Source organism: Diuraphis noxia, unplaced genomic scaffold (assembly GCF_037042655.1).
Source record: "Diuraphis noxia isolate RWA-SAM2 unplaced genomic scaffold, SU_Dnox_SAM2 contig0001, whole genome shotgun sequence".
NCBI lineage: Eukaryota > Metazoa > Arthropoda > Insecta > Hemiptera > Aphididae > Diuraphis > Diuraphis noxia.
The window spans coordinates 100,029,724-100,051,436 of record NW_028301711.1 but is presented as its reverse complement, the minus strand read 5'-3'; the positions used below and the strand labels follow the sequence as shown (position 1 = coordinate 100,051,436).

The following is a 21,713-nucleotide window of genomic DNA, read 5'->3' as shown; positions in this document are numbered from 1 at the left end:
TATATTATATATTTACTTATTAACCTAAATACCTTATATTATAATACATGATAATAACAATGTGTACGAATGTACGATATATACAATATAAAATTATCGGAATTAACTTACAAAAAAGTAGGAACCATTATGAGAATCACTCTTTCTGATTAATATTTTTACATAAACAATTTTATTGAATAAAATATGTTAATACAGGCTGCTCAACACGTGATGATTTTCAATGAGAAAATTGAGAAAAAATTGTTAGTGATAATTTCTGGACCTATTTAACCAATTTTAAAACTTTTCTTACCGTCAGAATGCTACACACTATTCGAAAGATCTATAGTCTATAATTTATCACGATAAGTGGCCCTTAATTTTTTTCAATCACAATTTAAGAATTTTATATAGAAATAACAATAATAATATATAAATATATTTTTGTTTATTGGTTACCAAAAATAAAATAGTAATTATAATTGAATATAAATTTTGAGTTTAAGACCTGTCATATATTATATTTGGTCAAAACTATTAAAACATTTGAGACTATTATCCATTAACAATTACGTAGGTGGTTTCAGTGATTGCCTCGAATAAACACAAAAACAAACAATATTTCTTCTATATAATATAATATTAATTAATATGGATAACTCAATAAAAATGTGGTATTCCTAGCGCCCTGGAGCCTTTTCATATATATCAAAAACACCGTCATAATGTACCGATTGTAAAATTTGTTGCAAAAAAATGCAAAAAGGCGAAAAATAAGAGAAAAAATAGCTATAATTTGATAACATTTTAGACCTGCCTCGTGCGTATTTTGCATGACTGTCTTAAAAATCTTACATGTAGATTAAGATGGCGCATATTTACGGGAGTTTGTCACGGAAAGTTTTGAACATCACAAAGTCACGTATTAAAATATGAAGAATTGAACACAAATAATTTTGAATCATACAAAGTTAGTATTTTTAATGTACATCGAAGTGCTTTAAACAACTTCAATTCAAATTGAAATAACTTTAAAACAAAGAGATCATTCGGTATAAACACGGGTATAAATGGTATAATGTTATAATCTTGAAGTATAATAGGTAAATCGCTCTAATAATAAAACAACGAAAAAAGTTATATAAATATTAATAACTAAAAATTATATGGAAAAGAAAAACGATTCTGAGTGGAGACTGTCTACCAGATTGTCATATTATTAATAAATTGATATTAATTAAAATAGTTGTCATCTGACCCTGTCTATTTCGTTGCCCATCAAAACTTTAACTTTTATAGCTATATAATTCAAACTTTTTCCAATTCGTTATAAAATATTCAGTGAAATGGAGAGTAAAGAAAAATAATTACTTTTGAATCGGTTTTTGCTTACGGGGAACCAATTGTTAGCAAAAATAAACAAGTTATAATTATTATGCGGTTATTATGATTTAAATCCGCAAAAATATTGAGAACAATAAATTAGTAACAAATATAGGTTAAAATTATTACCACTCATAATCATAAAAACAATTCGATTTTAGCAAACCAGTAGCAACCATTTATATAACAAAACACTATTTTATACTAATTTATACAGTTAGGTACTGTTTTAATCTGTAGCCAATGACAACTACTTATATAAACAATACAAAAAATGTCAATTTCAATCGCAAATCTCATAATCCTCACGTCAGTAACTGTTAAATTTATTTCAAATTTTCAAATTGTCTGACTTAGCAAACATTTTTTTTATCGATATTTTAATATTTATAGAAAAAAAAAATCAAAAATGTTTCATGTCTATAATAACAGCTCAAAAATAATGTCAAATATTTTTTGAACAACAGAGCATTTATACACTTATTTCCCGCGTTTTATCCTTGAACGATAAGAGTAGCACAATACTTTTAGGAATTTAATTTATTTTAATAATGATAATTGTTGATTAATTTGTTATAATATGACGCATGGATAGCATCCCAAACAAAAGTTTAAATTCCACCGACTGAGTAATAGTTGCTAATAGGTATTAATTTAAAAATCCTCTTCAAAATTTACTTACATAATATTAAATGTTACTATTATAGTATATACCTATTAAACTTACCTTGAAAACATAATATTTCAATTCAAGAATCAAACAAATGTGCACCGCCTTCTCAAAGTTATGGTCATGAGTTTCTGTACCAACTATGAACTATAGGTAATAATTATTATTCGAGATATCTTTCATTCATAATTACACTTAAATCTCTTAATATTATACAAAATACAAATAATAAATAAAAAATATTTAATTAAAATGTTGGGCTCATACTGATTATTTAGCGTTTCCAATCAAAGCAACACATAGTTGTTGTGGCAGTGTGCCTAATAATAAGTTAATTACGAATAAATAATATAGTTTTTTAATAATAAACATTTCAGGTCGTCCAATGTCAGTTATAAACGGTCACGAATCTCATGAAAAACTATTACTTTTTAATACCAAACGAACATCCGTGTTATTTCGGTGAGATTCAGTTGGACAAGGTTTTATCGCGCTTTATTTGAATAATGATAATGTTATCATATTCAGCTTGCTTTGTCTGTGCATCGAGTCAAAATTCGAAATCATAATTATATTATATTATTATCGATGTTCACATTGAGAGCCTATAACAATGAGATAACGATAGACCGACGTGTAGGTACTATTCGATCGCAGGATCGGTTGGAGGTATTTCTGTTCGCCCTTGGAAACGATACATCAAAATAATGCCATTAATACCCATGGTCTCTGTAGATCTTCTAAGACGACCATGGCAATACCTATTGGCTATTACCTTAGATATATCTCCTATCTAATCAGCTCTACTGTATGGATGGAACGCATATGATGATAATAATTAATAATTATAATAAGGACCGAGGTTGCTGCCTAAATACATAACACTTGTCCACGCGATAATCTCAATTATAATATTTTGTGACTATGACATTGTATAATATGGGTATTATATATTATTTTATTTTCATTATCCTTGCAACACGGTATACTACTACCATAGGTACCTACTATATACTTCCATATACAGTGACATGTTGAACTCATTTTTGGTGGGTAGCAAAAACGTACACAAGGTACTCATCACACCCACCCACCCACCACATTTGTCCATCATACCAAACAATAAAGAATTTACAGAATTAACCAACCAGCTTATTGCTTATCCGTGTTTCCCTAATAATACATATACATATACCTACTGCAAGACCACGATTACGTGCCTATAATTGTGATTCAATATTACATCATTAGAATCAGACGATGGATTGGGAAACACTCACTGATTATACAATGGGAAGTAATCAATTGACATAATATGATAGTATACCTCAAGTTCTGAATAGGACCCTTTTTAAGGGGAAGGGATCAAATTTTATTATTCTTTAGTTATGAGTTAGTTTTTTTAGTCATTTTATTTAAACCGCGCATTGGCTGATGTATTTTAAAAACTTTCTACTTTTCGTAATTATTTTTTAAATTTTAAAGCTGATTTATTGTGCTATCAGCTAATATACACAATTATCAGATAAAAGATAAAACTAAAATGTAGGTACAAAATACAGATCGTTTTTATTAGAAGTAAAAAAGTTATTGAAAATAGCATTTATTTTATAAAAGGAAATCGCGTGTAACTCCAAATAACACCTTTTTAGTACAATTTTTATTTTTATTTGAATGTTGTATAAAAAGATATGTATAACTACATAGCTTAAAAAAGTTTTAGTGCATTGACAACAATAACTACAGTCAGAAAAGTCTTGTCATGTTTAGAAGCTTATTATTTGTAAATTATAGGAGATATAAAAAAAAAATTTAAGACATTCTTGATAGAGTATTTAGTGAAATAATAAAATTTAATAATAAAATAAAAACTGTATTTATTGCGGAGTTATTTGGAGTAATAAACTCCGATTACCTTTCAAAACAATAATTGTCGACAAATTTTTTCAAACTTTTATAAATTTAATAAAAACCATTTTTTCATTTCTTGTTTGACTGTGTATGTTAATAATTAGTTGATAGTTCAAGAAAAATTTTGGTATTTTTGTTTTATTTTATTTTATTTTATTTTTTCGATACGATTTAGTATTTACTGTTTGCGGAAATAACACTTTTATTATTGCATTATGTTAATGTTAATTTTATGTTTATGGGCAATGTTATTATTAAAATTAATGTGAAATGTGAGATATAGTTATCATTGACATCATACTATTAAAGTTAATAGTTTGCTAGCGTGAACAAACTCCATGTATAAATATAAGATATCCATATGTTAGGTTCTGAGAGAAATGATAAATTTATTGGTTTTAAAATGATGTATATGTTTTTATGTGAACGTTAGACACTTCAAGTTCAAAATATATCTTTGAAATTGGATATGTATACCTATTTAAATGAAAAATAACTATATTAATTATTTTATTGCAGTTAAAAAAATATATTCATCACTTGAAACTGGCTTTCGTTGATCTTTTTCATACTCAGTAGATGCGCCCAATATTTTCTGGTGGTAAATCATTTTTTGTTTTAGCTGTTTTTTTTTTTTTACAATTATATAAACCACAAAAATCGCTTAAACATTATCTACATTTTCTGTTTTAAGAAAAAAACGCTGAAAACTCACTTATTTAAAGACTTTAAGTACAATTGGCACAGTAATATTACATTACAATTTATCAAAACCACGTTTTCTACAATATGACTAATGTTATAATACCTACGTGATAAGTTCGAACAACAATAAATACATTTCGAATATTCGGCGGATATTCGAAGGCGTTTTAATCGCCCGCGAACCTCCTAGTGTGAATGTACACATATCAACCGCAACGATGTATGGTATATTAAATAGCTTTATGTTAATTTCAGTTGCACTTCGTCGATGACTATATAAGACGTCCTGCCGCAATCGATGTAAATCATTAGTAATAGTTTCGTCGAACGTGAAAAATACCAATAGTGTCTACCCCGTGTAAACTGTAATTCAGGTTTTAAATTTTTTAATATTACCCTCCGCGTTACCATGAACCAAAAAAAGGTAAGCGAAAAATATTATAGTATTATTATAATTGCCTATATAATATAGGTAGTAATACTACACATAATATATCTACTGCTAAAAGCCAATGTTAATGTTTTACCTATAGGTACTAGTTATTAATATTATTTCTATACACATTTTATGCTATCATAACTAAATATAACATAATATAGTTACCTACTTAGTGCGAAATTTTATAAATTAATCATTGAAATATTTTACATATTAGATAAAATTATATTAAATGTGTCGTTTTACTTGTTAGCGTACCTAATCGTTAATCATATTTTATTTTCGGGATTTCATGTTAAATACTTAAATATTCAAAATAATATAGTTACGATTGTTGCAATTACAAAACGTGTACCTATGCAATTAAATTTAATCACAAAATTCATTCGTTGTTATGTTATTTTATTTTTCGCATTAACAGCATAAAATAACTGAAAACAAAACAAAATAATGTATTATATATATTATACAATTATAGTAGGTAGGTACCTTGAGTTACTAGATTTAAAACGTCCCAAAGTTATTAATTTACTGAATGACCATTTTAATTTTTATTTAAAAATAAATATTATTTTTATTTTGAAATGCTATTTTTAAAATCATTACCAATCCAAATAATCTTAGAGTACCTGTAAACTTTAATTATTAAGATATTTACGAACAAATATTCAAGTTTAAAGCTGTTTGGTAAATATTCAACCATAATAATAAATAATACTAAAGAATGATACGTAATAAATATTGTGTATACTGTTTGATTACAAACTATTTATTTATTGAATCCAAAAATAATTAATACTATATAATATAATAAATATAATATATTTTCCACAGATGGCATACATTATCTACTAAATTAATTGGATAAAACCAATTATACGATTAAATTTGTCTATAATAGTGACGTATAATAATTTTTATAATAATAAATTATTACACACTACCTATGAACATTTTTAAATTGAAATTAGTAAAAAAAATAAGCATCTATACTATAGACGCTTTTTAATACGTGTAGGTACGTAGTATCTAATACGATAATGTTAATTTAAATATTTTTAAATTATAACTTATCACATACAATATAGCAATACGATCACCAACGCAATATTGTTTTAAAGTGAAACAAAATAACTTCTTAGATTATATATTTATTCACTATTTATTAAAATATATTGTAATTTGTGAGTATTAATAGAACCATTTGGAACAATATAAACAATATTTTTAAATTTAATTGGTACTTTTTATGATGTATGTGACGGAGTCACAATTTTTTTGAAATTATTATTTACTGTGAACCTAATTGTCATTATTACTATAAAAATCAACTTTGAATTGAACATTTAAACAAGACATCAATAACACTGCAGTAGGTATACTATATTCAGTTTTGTAAAAAATACTTTTGAAATTGTATTTAAATACAGATAAAAATACATCAATTCAAAAAATATTTAAAATAATTTAAAATACTTTTATGAAAAAGTATTTAAGATACAAATACGAATACTTGGAATGTATTTAAATACTTTTTTATTTTACTTTTCTACTAGTCAGTTCGTTCGCCAAATTAATATTGTTTATAATATTTATTATTTATTTAATTAATATATATTTAAATTTTGTAATTACTAATTTAAAAGTGGCATGTTATATTCAATTAGGTTTCTTTAGAAATATTTGTACAATTTTCTTATTAAATGTACACTAAAAATTAAAATTAATAAAATCTGTTATATTATAGCGATTGTGTAATATTAGGTTGTCAGGTAAGTACCTAGTTAAACAGCAAACACGTTTTATCAATGAAATATTAAAATCATACAGAACATAAAAAAAAAATCATTTCAGCAACATTGTTTTTTCAAAGTGTTCATAACGCTCAATTTTCCTCTTTTTATTTTGTTGATAAAATACGTAGCTTTTCCAGCAGTCAATACTAACTCAAAATTATTTGTCTAAAAGTATTTGATTTCAAATACAAAATACGTCCAAGACAGTATTTAAAATACTTTCCTAATACTTAATCCAAAGAGTATTTAAATACATTTACTCAAATCTACTGACTATTATATTATAGTCAATATGACTCATATTAGTGTTGAATGATATGACTTGAGCGAATGTACAATTTCCATCGGAGGCAGAGAGTTTAATAAACATATAAATATTAGTAAAAGATGTTAATTATACACATCTTTTACCAAAGCTTTTATCAAAGCAAAATTAAATTTAGCGCTTTTATAATAACGATATTTGGTAATATTTTTAGCCCGTTGTCATTCTATTATTGAATATATTTTTAATATCATTCGTCTGTGCTCAATATGGCAGTCCTACCGACAATAGCGATACCGGATACGGACGATACGGTGGTACATATACTAGTGTACCATCAGGAGATTATGGACACATAAGCCAAAATTCCGTCGAAGGAGCTGTTGGATCAGATGGAAATTCAGAAGTAAGTTCTATATTTATATGAAAATTGTATTTTAATATTTAAAAAAATGTATTGTTACAAAGTTATAATATTGGCATAACTAATCGCCATTTTACATTATGCATATACATATATTTCTTAACAAAATATTAGCTATGTGCCTACGGCGATATTATTATATTTTTATATGGTAGTCAACTATAAACAACGGTGTAATAATTATAATCATCAGGTTAGGTACCTATCCATATATATAAAGGAATATTCTCAATCGAAATAATTACACATCGGTATAATTATATAGCTTTTTATTAGAATTTACTTACAATAGTTGATTAGGTACAATAGGTACCATAAGTGTTGTACCATTGGACATGGTAAGTACCCTCATAAGAATTCTATTACAATAAATTCCACTATAAGGATTTTGTTGTCCCCCTTTCTTTAAAAGGCATAATTTTTATCGAAATTAGTTTCAAATGCAACAGTAAAATGTATACCAATCGTACATTATATATTTATTACAAGCCCATTACTATTACTTATCAATTATTGCAGAAATATACATTTTTATTCCTGTTAGGTAAACATCTTGTAATGCTGTACAATATAGACATAGACTAGTGCACGACTATAAAGATGATATTTTGTTAATCTCAAAATATGACGCAATAAATAATAATTATATTTAAAATTACTATTAATATACTTTAAAAAAAAACTGTACAAAATTAATGTATTTCACAATAGGAAAATTAGTATTAATTGAAAAAGCTTTATAATTATTAAAGATACTCTGTCCAAATTTTAATATACTTAAAATGAAATGAATACTAACTACAATAAAGGGTATGATTATTGATTAATAATTTTATTTTTCACTAACCTACCTATGGGCTATGGACTGTGAATATAAAATATAATAGAAAACTATATGTATAATAAACTTTACTAGTGTTAACCCATATTTTAAAATACCTATTATAGATTAACCTATTGTATCTAATGTGTATTATTTTAGCAACTATCTATATTGTAAAAATTGTATAGTTAACGTCACTTGGTGTACTCATAGTTGAGGGAGGTAGAAAGTTCAACCCCTACTCTCCCCTCTGGTCACTTAATAAATATGAATTTGCTTATAGGTATATAATTAAAATTATTGTATTTCTCAATTTTAAATCAGGAAATTCGCTTTTTTTAACCAACTTCTCCCCCTATTCAAAAATTCCAAAGCACACTTATATGATTAACCTTACTGTAGGTAGAAACCTGTAAAAGTAATACCCATCATTATATGAACTAAACATTTTAATTACTAATTTTCATAGTAATTCTTTCTTCTAATATTATATTAATATTTACTTCATAAATTAATTACCCTGTTATAATTTGTAAATACCTATTGTAAAATGAAAAAATTTTAATTATATAAGATTTTATTTCAATACACATTTATTATACTATTATTATGTTAACCAAATAATAGTCTCAATAGTGACAAAAGATTCGATTTAAAGTTAAAATCCCAAATTTAGATACATCCATACTTTTTTTAGCTATAACTTATATCCAGTATTTATCTATATGACTATGTGGTATAATAGGTATAGGCTACACATATTGATATATTGTTGTATGAAATATATAACATTTATAGACTAGAGACTAGACACAAGAGTGATAGTAAGTATTTAAAAGTATAGTAGTTAGTTAAAACTTATACTTTGTTTTATTAATTAAATTAACTGAACAATGTTTTTGCCTATCTGATGAATTAGCCAGAGCCGTTCAACTTTGCTTATCAAGTGAAAGATGAACCTACTAATACAGACTTCAAGCACGAAGCAAACAGTGACGGCAAACGAGTGACCGGATCGTACACCATACTTTTACCGGACGGTCGTAATCAAATAGTGACATACGTAGCTGACGAAAACGGTTATAACGCCAATGTCCGCTATGAAGGAGAATTAAAACCACAACCAGATCAACCAGGTAGCCAAGGAGGTTATCCATCAGCACCTGGTTTTCCTTCTGCTGCACCTAGATATCCTTCTGCTGCACCTGGATATCCTTCTGCTGCTCCTGGATATTCATCTGCTGCCTCAGAATATCATTCTGCTGCCTCAGGATATCCTTCTGCTGCCTCAGGATATCCTTCTGCTGCACCTGGATATCGTTCTGCAGCTGCCCCAGGTTATCCTTCATCGTCATCGGATTCACTTTCGTCTGCCCCGAGTTACCCGACGGGTGTTAAGGGATCCTACGCCGCACCTCAACCCAAAAACGGAGGATATTAAATAATACTTCTGTAACGTTTGTTTAATTGATTAATTTTTAATATTTTAAGCGATTTTTTAGCCATTGTACTTGGTTATGTATGTAATTTTTTTTCTTTACAAACAGTCAAAATAAGTTATAAATTTGTTTGTAACAAACAAATATTACGTACAACAAAATATTTATTACTGTATACCGTATTTTGGCTAAAAATAGTTACTTAAATTGAATTATTTTATTATTTTATAACTAATAAACATTTTTTTTTTTTTTTATAAAATGCGTGTTATACTGTAATAACTCAAAAAATAGAAAAATAATAAAATAAAATTTAATTATAATTATTTAATAAATATAAGAACAATTTAATATGATTATAAATATAAATTAATACAACTAAAGCTCCTGCCAATAGTTATATTCAAATTAATTTATAATTAGGGTAAGTTGAAGTTAATGGATTGATATCGTTCTCTATTACTATTATAAGAGCTGGTGAATATGATATCAGATATAGATATTACAATATCTAAGTGATCTTATAATTACAATACTATTATAGACATAACAATTATTAATAAATTAAAATGTCTCAGATAAATTGTCAATAATTCTCTTGCCATTCGTTAAGCTCAAAATCATTGCACAGTTGCATATAGCTATTTCGGGTTCTCTAACTATATTATATAGTTATAGAATATGACATGTATCTTGTACCTCAATGAAAATTATGATGGTCTCCTCCCCCCCCCCCCCCAAAAAAAAATGAATAATATTTGTTGAGTTACAGCCTCGTATGCCATATATGTTACCAATAATAATGCGCTTCCTAGATCATCATTATCTTTAGATACAACGGTCGTTAATAATGGTACTGATATTGTTATAATATATTATTATATTCTAATGTACAACGGCCACTTAATTCTTCTATTCTAAATATTAATAAAATTAATTTAAATTCCGATATAAATCTGAATTCTATCTCCTTCACTGAATTAGATGTCCTTAATTTAATCTCTAATATCAAACTTAACTCTAATGTAGGCCCGGACGGTATACCTTCTTTATTCCTATATAACTGTAGATTTATCTTAACTCCAGTATTAACAAATATCTTTAAGTTATCTCTCAAAAAAGTTTTATTCCCATCAATTTGGAAAACTTCTTTTATTTCTCCAATTTTAAAAAAAGGTGACCCTTCATTAATTTCGAATTATCGCCCTATCTCTAAGTTATCTATTATCCCTAAATTATTTTCACACTTGATCTCCTCAAAATTATCAAGATACTGTTCTTCCTTACTATCAAATCATCAATATGGATTTACTCCCAAACAATCTTCCTGTAATAATTTAGCTGTGGTAAAAACATAATCCTTAATTCTTTTGAATTAAATGCGCAAACTGATATTATTTATACTGATTTTTCTAAGGCATTTGACCAGGTCAATCATGCAATTCTTATTAGAAAATTACAAATATTTGGTTTTTCAGGTTCTCTACTAAATTGGTTTCAATCATTCCTATCCGGACGCCACCAAATCGTTAAATATCTAAATTTTACCTCTACACAGTTTAATATAGGTACCTTCTGGTGTTCCTCAAGGTGACCACTTGTCAACTCTTCTTTTTAATATATTTATAAATGATCTACCTAATGTCATCACTAATTCTAATATCCTTCTATTTGCTGATGATGCAAAAATAGTAAAAATTATTAAATCAGAACAAAACGCTTTTAATTTGCAATTAGACATTAATAACCTTATTTTGTGGTGTAATGAGAATAATCTATTTTTAAATATACAAAAATGTAAATTTATGAAATTTTACCTAATTAAAAATCCCGTTAACTCTCAATACTCAAATTCTAGCACAAATATCGAGCTTGTTAATCAATTTAAAGATTTGGGTATAATTTTTGATCGTAAATTAAATTTTTCTCTACATACCTACTGAAATGATAAAAAATAAAGCTTTTCGTAACTTGGGGTTTATTAAACGTTCTTGTGCTGCATTTTCAGATCCTATTCCCTTAAAAATCCTCTGCATCTCTCTTGTCCGTTCTAATCTAGAGTACTGCCCCCTCATCTGGATAAATAATACGTCGAAACAAGCTCTTACGCTGGAATCTGTCCAAAAAATTTTTTTACGTTTTATCTCATTTAAATTTAACATAAACAGACCTACCTACGGCACATGTAATAATTAATGTTTTAAATTTTCTTAATATTTCCCTACTCTCTGACCGTCGTACACTTTTACCCTCAAAATTTTTACAACAATTAATATTAGGTTCAATAGATTGTCCTGAAATTCTCTCTTTAATACGTTTTAAAATTAATTACCTTAATACTAGAGATCCAAAACCCTTTTATCTACTTCTTTCAACAAAAAATTATATCTTGAACTCTCCTGCTAACCTTCTTATGACTGCTGGTAATACTTTTGTCTTTGACTATATTTTAATATTAATTTGTATATTTGATTTGTATTCTATATCTACTTTAGCATTATTATTTTACTAATTCTCTAATTTTAAGTATATATTTAACTATAAATTATGTTTTACGTATAAATACGTTTTTCACACACAATGTAATATTATTATGTTTTACGACTGACGTCCGTTTATATTAAATAAATAAAAAAAAAAATTTAAAAATATATATAGACAATTTAATATAAACTTCAATTTATTATGATCCAATTGTGAATAAATGTTTATATGGAACCAACAATAATACATGTCATTATATTATGATATTTTTCAGAATCGTCTATTGTGGGAGCCCTGAATTTACCTATTCCTATCGGTTCACCACAAGTTCATTATTTTAGTGTACAATTTTGAAGTTTGGTGTATTAAACATGCTAATGTTTTATTGAAAACCATTGATAATTTATTTAAATAATGTTTTGATATTTTTTAAAGTATTTTTTTCGAATTCTACGTCAAATTTTACATATAGGTAGGCACATTTTTTTTGTTAATAAAAAAAAATCATGCATGAAGAGGTTATATAACTATATATAGGTATTTATATACGAGTAACATAGTCATAAATTGCTAATTTTTTTCTTTTAGGAAATTATAAATATACTTAAAAGATATTAAACATTATTTGTACTCAGGTCTAAATTTTGTTATGTAGGTTTTATAAGTGTTAATTGTTATCATTATTTATTTAAAAATAAATAAACGTATGGCACTATGGCACAAAATATTAGTTAATTGTTTTAATTAATTCCAATACGGGTACCTGGTACCTGTATTGTTCATCACATAGAGTTTTTTTGTACAAAATAATTATACATTAATTCATTAACGATGTGAAAAACAAGTTGATTAATAGAATGGGTTATCTAAATAGAACAACAGACTAATAATTACGAATAAATCGAAAACTGTTAATTATTCGTCTCGCTGTCTATCAAAAATTGTTAAATTTAAATATATATGATACTATTATTGTTTTTACATTCGATTTATTTCAATGCGTCTAAGAGCGACTCGATATTTAGTGTACCATACTACCATTTAATATTTAAAAACACAAAATAGGTAGATTATAATATGTTGGTAACATCAAAAATTATAAATAAATGTAATAATAATAATATAATATACAATGTTATATTTTAACTATTAATAGAATCAAAAATGTCTTTAGATGAAATATACAAAATAAGAAGTAGTCACTATTATAAAGGTTTACATAACATCTTAAATGTTTTTATTTTTGAAAGTTTTTGCAACAGTACTTGATTGCAATTGCCACTTAGCTACGGTCACCATCTGTCATAATTGCTAGTAGGTAGGCATCTAATTACGATTATATAGTACCTACACTGTTGTCTACTCGTAATTCCCACGGGAAAATCAAATCTGGATAAGAACATTCTCCTAAATTTGTCTACGTAACTGTGTCAAACTTTTATAAATCTTTAATTAATTTGAATGTTCTTGGAAATTCAGTTTTATAGGCTGTTGTATACTGAGATACCTTTCTCCAATTTTACTAGAACATTAACTTTTCAAAAATGAATTTAAATTATCATAGAAAATATAACTATTTATTACGTGTATAAAATTTTTATTGTTAGATACAATTGGGCAATTGTAGGGGCTAAAAATAGGTGCAGCAATTATGTTCAAACTGTGTACCTGCACTTGCAGCGATAAGTGGTGTTACTTGGTAGACAAGTGGTAGCACGGAAAATGAATAAATAAATATTTAAACTAATATTTGTAACGCATTAAATTTAGTTTTTAATGGATATGTAATGTGTATATAGTAAGTTGTAATTACTTTAAAATGTAAATTATTATTATTGTACATTCTTAATTTTCCTTATTACAATTTTTAATAGGTAATTCAATTCTAGGTTCTAAGTGGATCGATGAATGTATTTATTTTATAGTGAATTGTTTTTTAGATTTTTATTCATGTAATTAATCAAAATAATGCTTTAATTTTCAACTATAGTATATTTTCTGGTGGAAAAGTGAAATAGTGAATATACGTAGTTAATGTATTCGGGAGGTCTAAAATTAAAATTCCCAATAGTTTTCAAAAGCGAAATTTTGAATTTTGGTCAAATACTCAAAAATGTTAGATTTTTAAATCTAAGATCTAAGATTTGAAAATTTAAAACAAGAATTTTCATAAATTTTTCTACTTTTATCAATATTCTAGGTACTGGAAAGTCAAATTAAATTTTTATGAGCGTTTGAAGTTCAAATTTTTACAACATTGGATAGGTATTAACTCAATTTCTCATAAAACGATTTTCCTATTTTGTTATAATTCAATAACAAAGTTACTTGTTACTAGTTACTTGAAATTTACACCAAACGTTTATTTCATCATGAACTATATTACTTGATGTAATTTTCAAAATATTTTTTATTTTTTTGAGCTGTATACCTACTGAATTTTATTTTTATTTTTTTATTTTTTGTCAATGTCAACACCATTTTTTTTGTCGAGTCAAAAAACTTTAAAATTGATTCCTGATATATTGTAACATTAACAGTTGAAAAACAATGAAAATACATAGAGATGATTTTTTTTTCTAAGCATTGAAAGTTCAAATATTGAAAAATGTATTAATTTGAAAATTTACAAATTGTTTTGTAGTTAAAAATGTATAAAACGTTCAATTTGCTTAACTAAAGATCGAAAATATAAAACAATAAACTTATGGAATCACTACATAAATAAGTAGCTTATTTTATAATTAAAAAATTAAATATTAAATTCAAAATTATCTATTAAACAACTAAAAACAACGATTTTAAAAGTAATATTCGTGGGTACTTGCAACTTTCAAATTAAATTATTTTATTTTAATATGATAACAGGCAACACACAAATAATATTAATTCAACCTAAGTTAGGTTACCTAACGGCTACAGTAATAATAATATTAATATCAATAAAATATAACATATCGTAGGTTGATAAACCGTCTACGCTGAGAATCGTTTTTCTGAAGTATTCAATGATATAATAACATAATTGAATTAAAATTTTACACCATCCAGTGCAGTGACCCACTTCACACTTGTACAGCAAAGCATAACCTGATTTTTAGTCATTACTCGTTAGTGGAAGGTACGTGAAAAAAAATTATGGAAAACCTCTGAGCTAAAGCCACTATTCTAGAAGTGTTCTAAAGAAAATTCAAAATAAATGTTTGAAAAAAACGATTTGTTAATAGATGATAATGTTGTGGTGAATAATGAATATAAACACAAAATAATTGATACCTAATATACCTAATGTAGCCATGTGCTCGTATATAGGTATCAAGGTATAGTATGTACCTATTGATAACTATTCGCAGGCGATAGGCGATAGGTAACTCGTACCTTGTTACCTAAGAATAATAATTGTTCTTTTAATTTTCAAAATTTTCAAAATTTTTAAATATAATGGACTTGTTTTCAAACGAATATTTTTTTAGTATTTAATTGTTACTGTAAATAACTGTATAATTATATCATAGTTGCGACACGTTAGGACGTAACCGTAACACCGCTACCGTCTTCCCAATATTATCCCGTTGACGACGACGACTTTACGTAGGCAACAATTTTTATAACAATAACAATAACAATAATAGTAAAATCTGTTATCAGCGTTTCCATTATCATCCGCATACCAGCTATCATCCCACGTCTAGCCCGACGTCGCGGCTCTACAGGTGGAACAGCCGGTACCCCCTCCCCCTCCCCACCCAAGGACATCGTTGCACGACAAGACGTTAAAGTTATTACCGTTAACGATTACTATCGCAATATTCGCAATAGAACCATTAAAACCTTAGATCATATACTATTGTATAATATGATCTAAGATTAAAACATTATAATTAGTAATGTTATTATTATTATTATTTTATCATCGCGCACGTCTCGTATCAGTATCGATAGGACGTCGTAGTGAACGTTTCCTACCGATCGCCATCACTCCGCACTCGTCACCGCCGCCGTCTATGGTACAACCACACGTAACCGCGTTTTATACATTATTATTATTATGGCCGTCTATCCATTTCCCGGCGGACGGCGGTCGTGCTGATACGTTCGATAAAAAACGCACCGTGGCGGCGACGGCGCTACCGATCAAATGTGTAGCGCACACCAAATGCGATATTATTATTTTTTAAGCGTTGTTTGGATTTAATTGTTTCTCTGTGCTCGCGAATAATTATTGTTGCTGCTATCTACTCGCCGATAATCGTTACTACTGTTTTCCTTCTTCACATGATATTTTCTTCGTTTTTCGTTTCGGTGACATTCTCCATAAGCCTTTGGCAAGAGGAGAAGCATCTACTACGAGTGACACGGTGAGTGAGTCGTCGGTCGTCGGTCTGTGGCGGAATGACGGACAAACTCTCCGGGATTGGTAAATGGCATTTATTGTTTTAATCACAGTGATTATTCGACCATTTATAGAGTGCAATTTAATTCGTTTAAAAGTCGTTATGAATATATATATATATATATATATATATAAATAAAAAATAATAAATATAAGCAATACCTTGGATATACTTGCCGTTAAATTCTGCTATAATCAGTTATTCCTGTTGGAGGGAGATATATTTGTATTTTCTCTTCACAATTAAATAAAAGAAAAAAAATTAAATACATTAACTGTGAATTTCTATACAATACTTAATATAGTGATATGCAAAGGCCATCATAAACTATTGGAGTTTGTTTAATTTTACCCATTTTTTGCAGTCTGGTACTAGTACCGACGCTCAATCACAGATGTCAGACATTGATTACCAACAAATATTTAAAACTGCTTTTTAAATCATTTCAACTTATAACTTAAATGTTCACAAAGTGTAAGGCACATATATACCTCCTCTGAAAATTCACCAACTCATTGACTGATGGCCTATAAAAAGTTGTATGAGTTTTGCTTACTGAACTAAACAAATAAACAAATGTACATTAAAACTTTTTTACTTTGTATTTATACATGTCTAGTATTTTAAAATAATTGTTTGCCTAGACATTTTATTGAATATGTTCAATATGTTTTATTATTAAATTGAATTATATTCCTAGTTACATAATCTACAGCACAATTGCATTATTTTATTTTAACATTTTAACAAATATGTATAAATATACTGCTGTCTATATTTTTAAAAAATCCTTCCATACGTAGTTTCTTTCATTTTTACTAATTATACCTAAAATTGTCTAATGTATTGTATAATGCACCACAGTTATATTAACATTTTTAATATTACCTAACATAACAATTTGAATTATGTATTTTTATACTTAAGATTTATATAATAATTTCATTAGAAAAAATATTTATAGGTGTATTATTTATTTTTAGATTAATAAAATTATTTGATGCATTACAATCATTTAAAAAATCATGGATTCTAGAGATAGTGATGGTATGGTGTTTTTAAACTACTTTAATCTAAAGACTAAGACTTTATATTTTACTAATTATAAATTTACATTTTTAGACATGAAAGTTGAACCATCTAGTCCAATACGAAATACAAATCCATTTAGTCGATCTAGTAGTGGGAGTTCCCTACATACAGGAAATCATAGTAGTAGTAGTGGTCATGGTATGTATTTAAACAAGTTAACTTTGTAGGCAAGTTGTAAAATTAAGCCTATTTATTTTTATGTAATTTTTAAATTTAAAATTCTAAAAAATGTCAGACATTTTTAACTGAATTATATACATCATTATAATAGAACCATTAGGTACATTTCCTAGAACATAATAAATGTATATATATACATATATATGTGTATACATTTGTATTCAATAATTCTCTTATTTTTCATAATATACATAGTTAAGTTAACTATTATACTGTATAATACTTAACCATGATTTTAGTTATGTTGCCAGTAATCCCGATGTGCAGAATTCGGTGTAAACAACTTTTACCAGATGAGTTTATACAATAGTGTAGGATGAGAGAATTGGCCCATCTGGATTGTCGATGTCAGTAATATCACAGTCTATAACTGGGTGTCTCTTCATAATTAATTGTAGGTGTACCGATGAGGGAGTATAATAAGATTGTAAGTTAAATCTTAATAATTTCCAAAACTTCATATCTGCGTTTTCATTCTTTCTTCAAATATTTTACTCTAAAGCATTATTTACTTAGCAGCTTGCCTCTTTACATCTATTATTATCATCAACTATTATTGTTGTTAAACTGTAACTGTAAATGCTGCAACTCAATGTTTTTACTTGTTTTTCTATTTTTGTAGAAGATGACGATAGTGAAGAAAAAGGTTCACCAAATAATTACAAAGAAAGGCGACGAGAAGCTCATACCCAAGCTGAACAAAAACGTCGTGATGCCATAAAAAAAGGTTATGATTGTTTACAAGATTTAGTTCCAACATGTCAGCAAACAGATAGCAGTGGTTATAAACTAAGCAAAGCAACAGTATTACAAAAATCCATAGATTACATACAAGTAATTTTTAATCAATTAAATTTAACTTAAAAATTAAAAAGTGACACAATTGGAAGATTAGTAGAAGAAAAAATGACATAATTAGTTTTAGTGTGTGTGTGTGTGTGTGGAGGCGTTATTCCACCATTATAATTTTTGATAGTAATAAATTATTTACATATTATAATTTGCAAACAAAAATGTCTGAACAATACATATTTATTTCAAAGTATTCTTACTATGTAGTGTATTGTATACGCATACACACATATAATATATGTATGTTTATTGCTATTTATATATTTATTTTATTTTATCTAGTATTTGCTGTTGCAAAAGAAAAAATTAGAAGAAGAACGTAATGCTTTAAGAAAAGAAGTTGTTGCATTACGAATTATGCAAGCTAATTATGAACAAATGGTAAAAGCTCAACAAATTCCAATGGGTCACGTTGAAACTAGAATACCTGATGAAGAAAAATTTCAAATGGTAATTATAAATAGATGTTTTAAATAGATAAATACATTTTTATTTAATTTTTCTGACTCCTCCCTCACTCTCACTCTCTTTTTTAAATTTTATTTCTATACTTGTCTATTTATAATAAATAAATAAATTCAACTTTTAGCTATTTTAGAATTATCATTTCTGTAGCTAATAAAAATTGTATTTTGTAGTTTCAGAATATTATCGATGAATTGTTTTTTACATTTTGTAATATTAATGTTAACAATTTTACTGAACTTTCTGCTTGCGTGTTCAGTTGGCTTGAAGAACACTGTAAACCTCAGGTGAATATTTTTTTACATAACTTAAAAATATATTTTATCTTCAAAAAAAATAAAAAATATATTCAAATTATAATTTAATAATTTATAAAATGTATTCTTTGAAGTACACTTAATAATATAGGTATAACATTATTTTGTATTGAATATTTTGATATATTATGCTTCTATGGATATTTATATTTAATAACTTCATAATAAATTTCATTAAGCAAATCTCTCATCAGTGAATGTACCTATTAGTTATTCAATTTTCAGACATTACAAAATTTAATAGAAACTGTTCTTGAAAAGGAACCAAAAAGTCATACACCTACCTCATCCGACAAAACTTCACCATAAAGTATATTTCATTTATTTAGTTTTATTTTTTACCAAGTATCCGATTATTGTTGTATAATTTTTAATTATGTTAAAATAAAATATTTTTGTAAATATATTGTTTTGTTATCATAATAGATTCTATTTGTTATAACTCCTAATAAATATTATTAATGTTTCTATATTTTGGGTTTCAGTGTAAACTGTTTAAATTATGAATTATAATATTATGCTAGGCATTTAGCATGCCACATATACTCAGCTAGTCAAGTGAAGTTTGTATGGGTTGCTATGTCGCTAAAAAAAAGTTAAGTGGGATTTAGTGAAAAATATTGAAAAAAATGTGTACAATTAATATTTTTCAGTCTATATTCATTTTATTATCAAGCAGTTTTATCTATAAAAGAGTTTTAAAAAAATAAAAATATTGCATGTGCATTTAATGTACACCATGTATATTATATAATTTAACCTCCAGGATAATTCCTTCCTAATTTAATCCCTAAAGTAAGTTTACATAACAATTATAATATTATAGTTATAGCAGTAAAGACAAATCTCATTAAAAATTAAATATTACATTTTACGACTTTCTGAATAATTTATTTTCAGTTATTACTTTATCTTATCTGGCTTTAACCTAACCATACCTCCCTAATAAGTAATAATCTTCCCAGCTCCCCTCCCCCCCCCAACATAATCTGTTAGACTGGTTAGAATATTCCATGTATTATAATACTCAAAGGTAAAATTCATCTAATTTGTGTTTTTACTACTAATCTTTGTTTAGAAATACTTAATTGATTATAATTTGTATGAATACGTAATTCATAATAATTGTACAACATACTATTTCATGATAATGGCTAATAATGATCGATTATATTTAATATAAGAACAGGCAATAGAAGATTTACAAATCTAAAAAAAATTTTAAATTTTGGCTTATTAACTCATTTGCCAAAGTATTGTCCTACTAAAAATAATACGTCTCGTCATCATAATAATTAAATACATATTATAAATGAAAAAGTCGGAAAACTAACGATGCTTTGCAGTAGACTATCAGGGCCGGAATTTGGGAGGGGTGGCTGAATGGGTTTACCAATTGCAATAATTGCAGTCCTGGATGATTTTGTGTTATTATTTAACGGTAATTACAGAAAGATGTATTTAATTTCAATTAACTCATATTAAGAATATATACGAGTATACCTATTATAATATGACACTTAATTTAAAATAATATGTTCGTATTTTATGTAGGTATAGTTGTATATTGACTAGGTAAAAGGTATATAAGTATATTTTTACTACTTGGTACTTACTACTGTACTAGATATACTCATTATGCCTAGTTTGTAGAATCTATAATATTATTATGTAGCTTTGCCGCGCATGGTTGATCATAAATTCATAACAACATTATCGAATGTGTTTCTAAACATATACGCACGTGGGTCGGGAATTATTTACGTCAAAAGTCGAAGTAATTATAATACGACGGCCAACTACGAATTCTACGTCAAAAACATTATTATCGGTAACATAATAATTATTAATCAATAATCATTATCATTGAGGTGTGACGTAATATAACAGGTATATCCAAGTGAATGTTTACAGCTTAATAAACAAAATTAAAAGTATCTACACAACAAGGTTTTAGAAGAGTATTAGAAGTTTCTATTAACTTATTATATTATTATTTAGCAAATAGTGTTATCGTTTTCTACAAATTTAAAAAGGTAGATAAGTGAGTAGGTACCGATACATATTATGCTGCACAAAAGATGTCATTATA

The 21,713-nt window shown here is 26.7% G+C and overlaps 2 protein-coding genes across 4 annotated transcripts; both read left to right on the top strand.

The window, feature by feature from the left end:
* The first annotated feature begins 4,818 nt into the window (after positions 1–4,818).
* Positions 4,819–11,908, top strand: LOC107166208 (uncharacterized). Its single transcript, XM_015514779.2, has 3 exons — positions 4,819–5,075; positions 7,366–7,557; positions 9,318–11,908. Exons 1-3 carry the CDS (start codon positions 5,061–5,063, stop codon positions 9,837–9,839), a joined length of 729 nt encoding a protein of 242 aa, XP_015370265.2. The 5' UTR covers positions 4,819–5,060; the 3' UTR covers positions 9,840–11,908.
* Positions 11,909–16,139: 4,231 nt separating this feature from the next.
* On the top strand, positions 16,140–20,044 carry bigmax (helix-loop-helix-leucine zipper transcription factor bigmax). 3 transcript variants are annotated; one of them, XM_015514777.2, is made up of 7 exons: positions 16,142–16,679; positions 17,699–17,762; positions 17,838–17,945; positions 18,610–18,821; positions 19,122–19,289; positions 19,478–19,591; positions 19,847–20,044. In XM_015514777.2, exons 2-7 carry the CDS (start codon positions 17,741–17,743, stop codon positions 19,928–19,930), a joined length of 708 nt encoding a protein of 235 aa, XP_015370263.1. In that variant the 5' UTR covers positions 16,142–16,679; positions 17,699–17,740; the 3' UTR covers positions 19,931–20,044. The 3 variants fall into 3 exon arrangements, with proteins under 3 accessions (XP_089073313.1, XP_015370263.1, XP_015370262.1); XM_015514776.2 differs by having other exon boundaries at positions 16,143–16,738; XM_089217187.1 differs by lacking the exons at positions 17,699–17,762; positions 17,838–17,945 and having other exon boundaries at positions 16,140–16,738.
* The last annotated feature ends 1,669 nt before the right edge of the window (positions 20,045–21,713 follow it).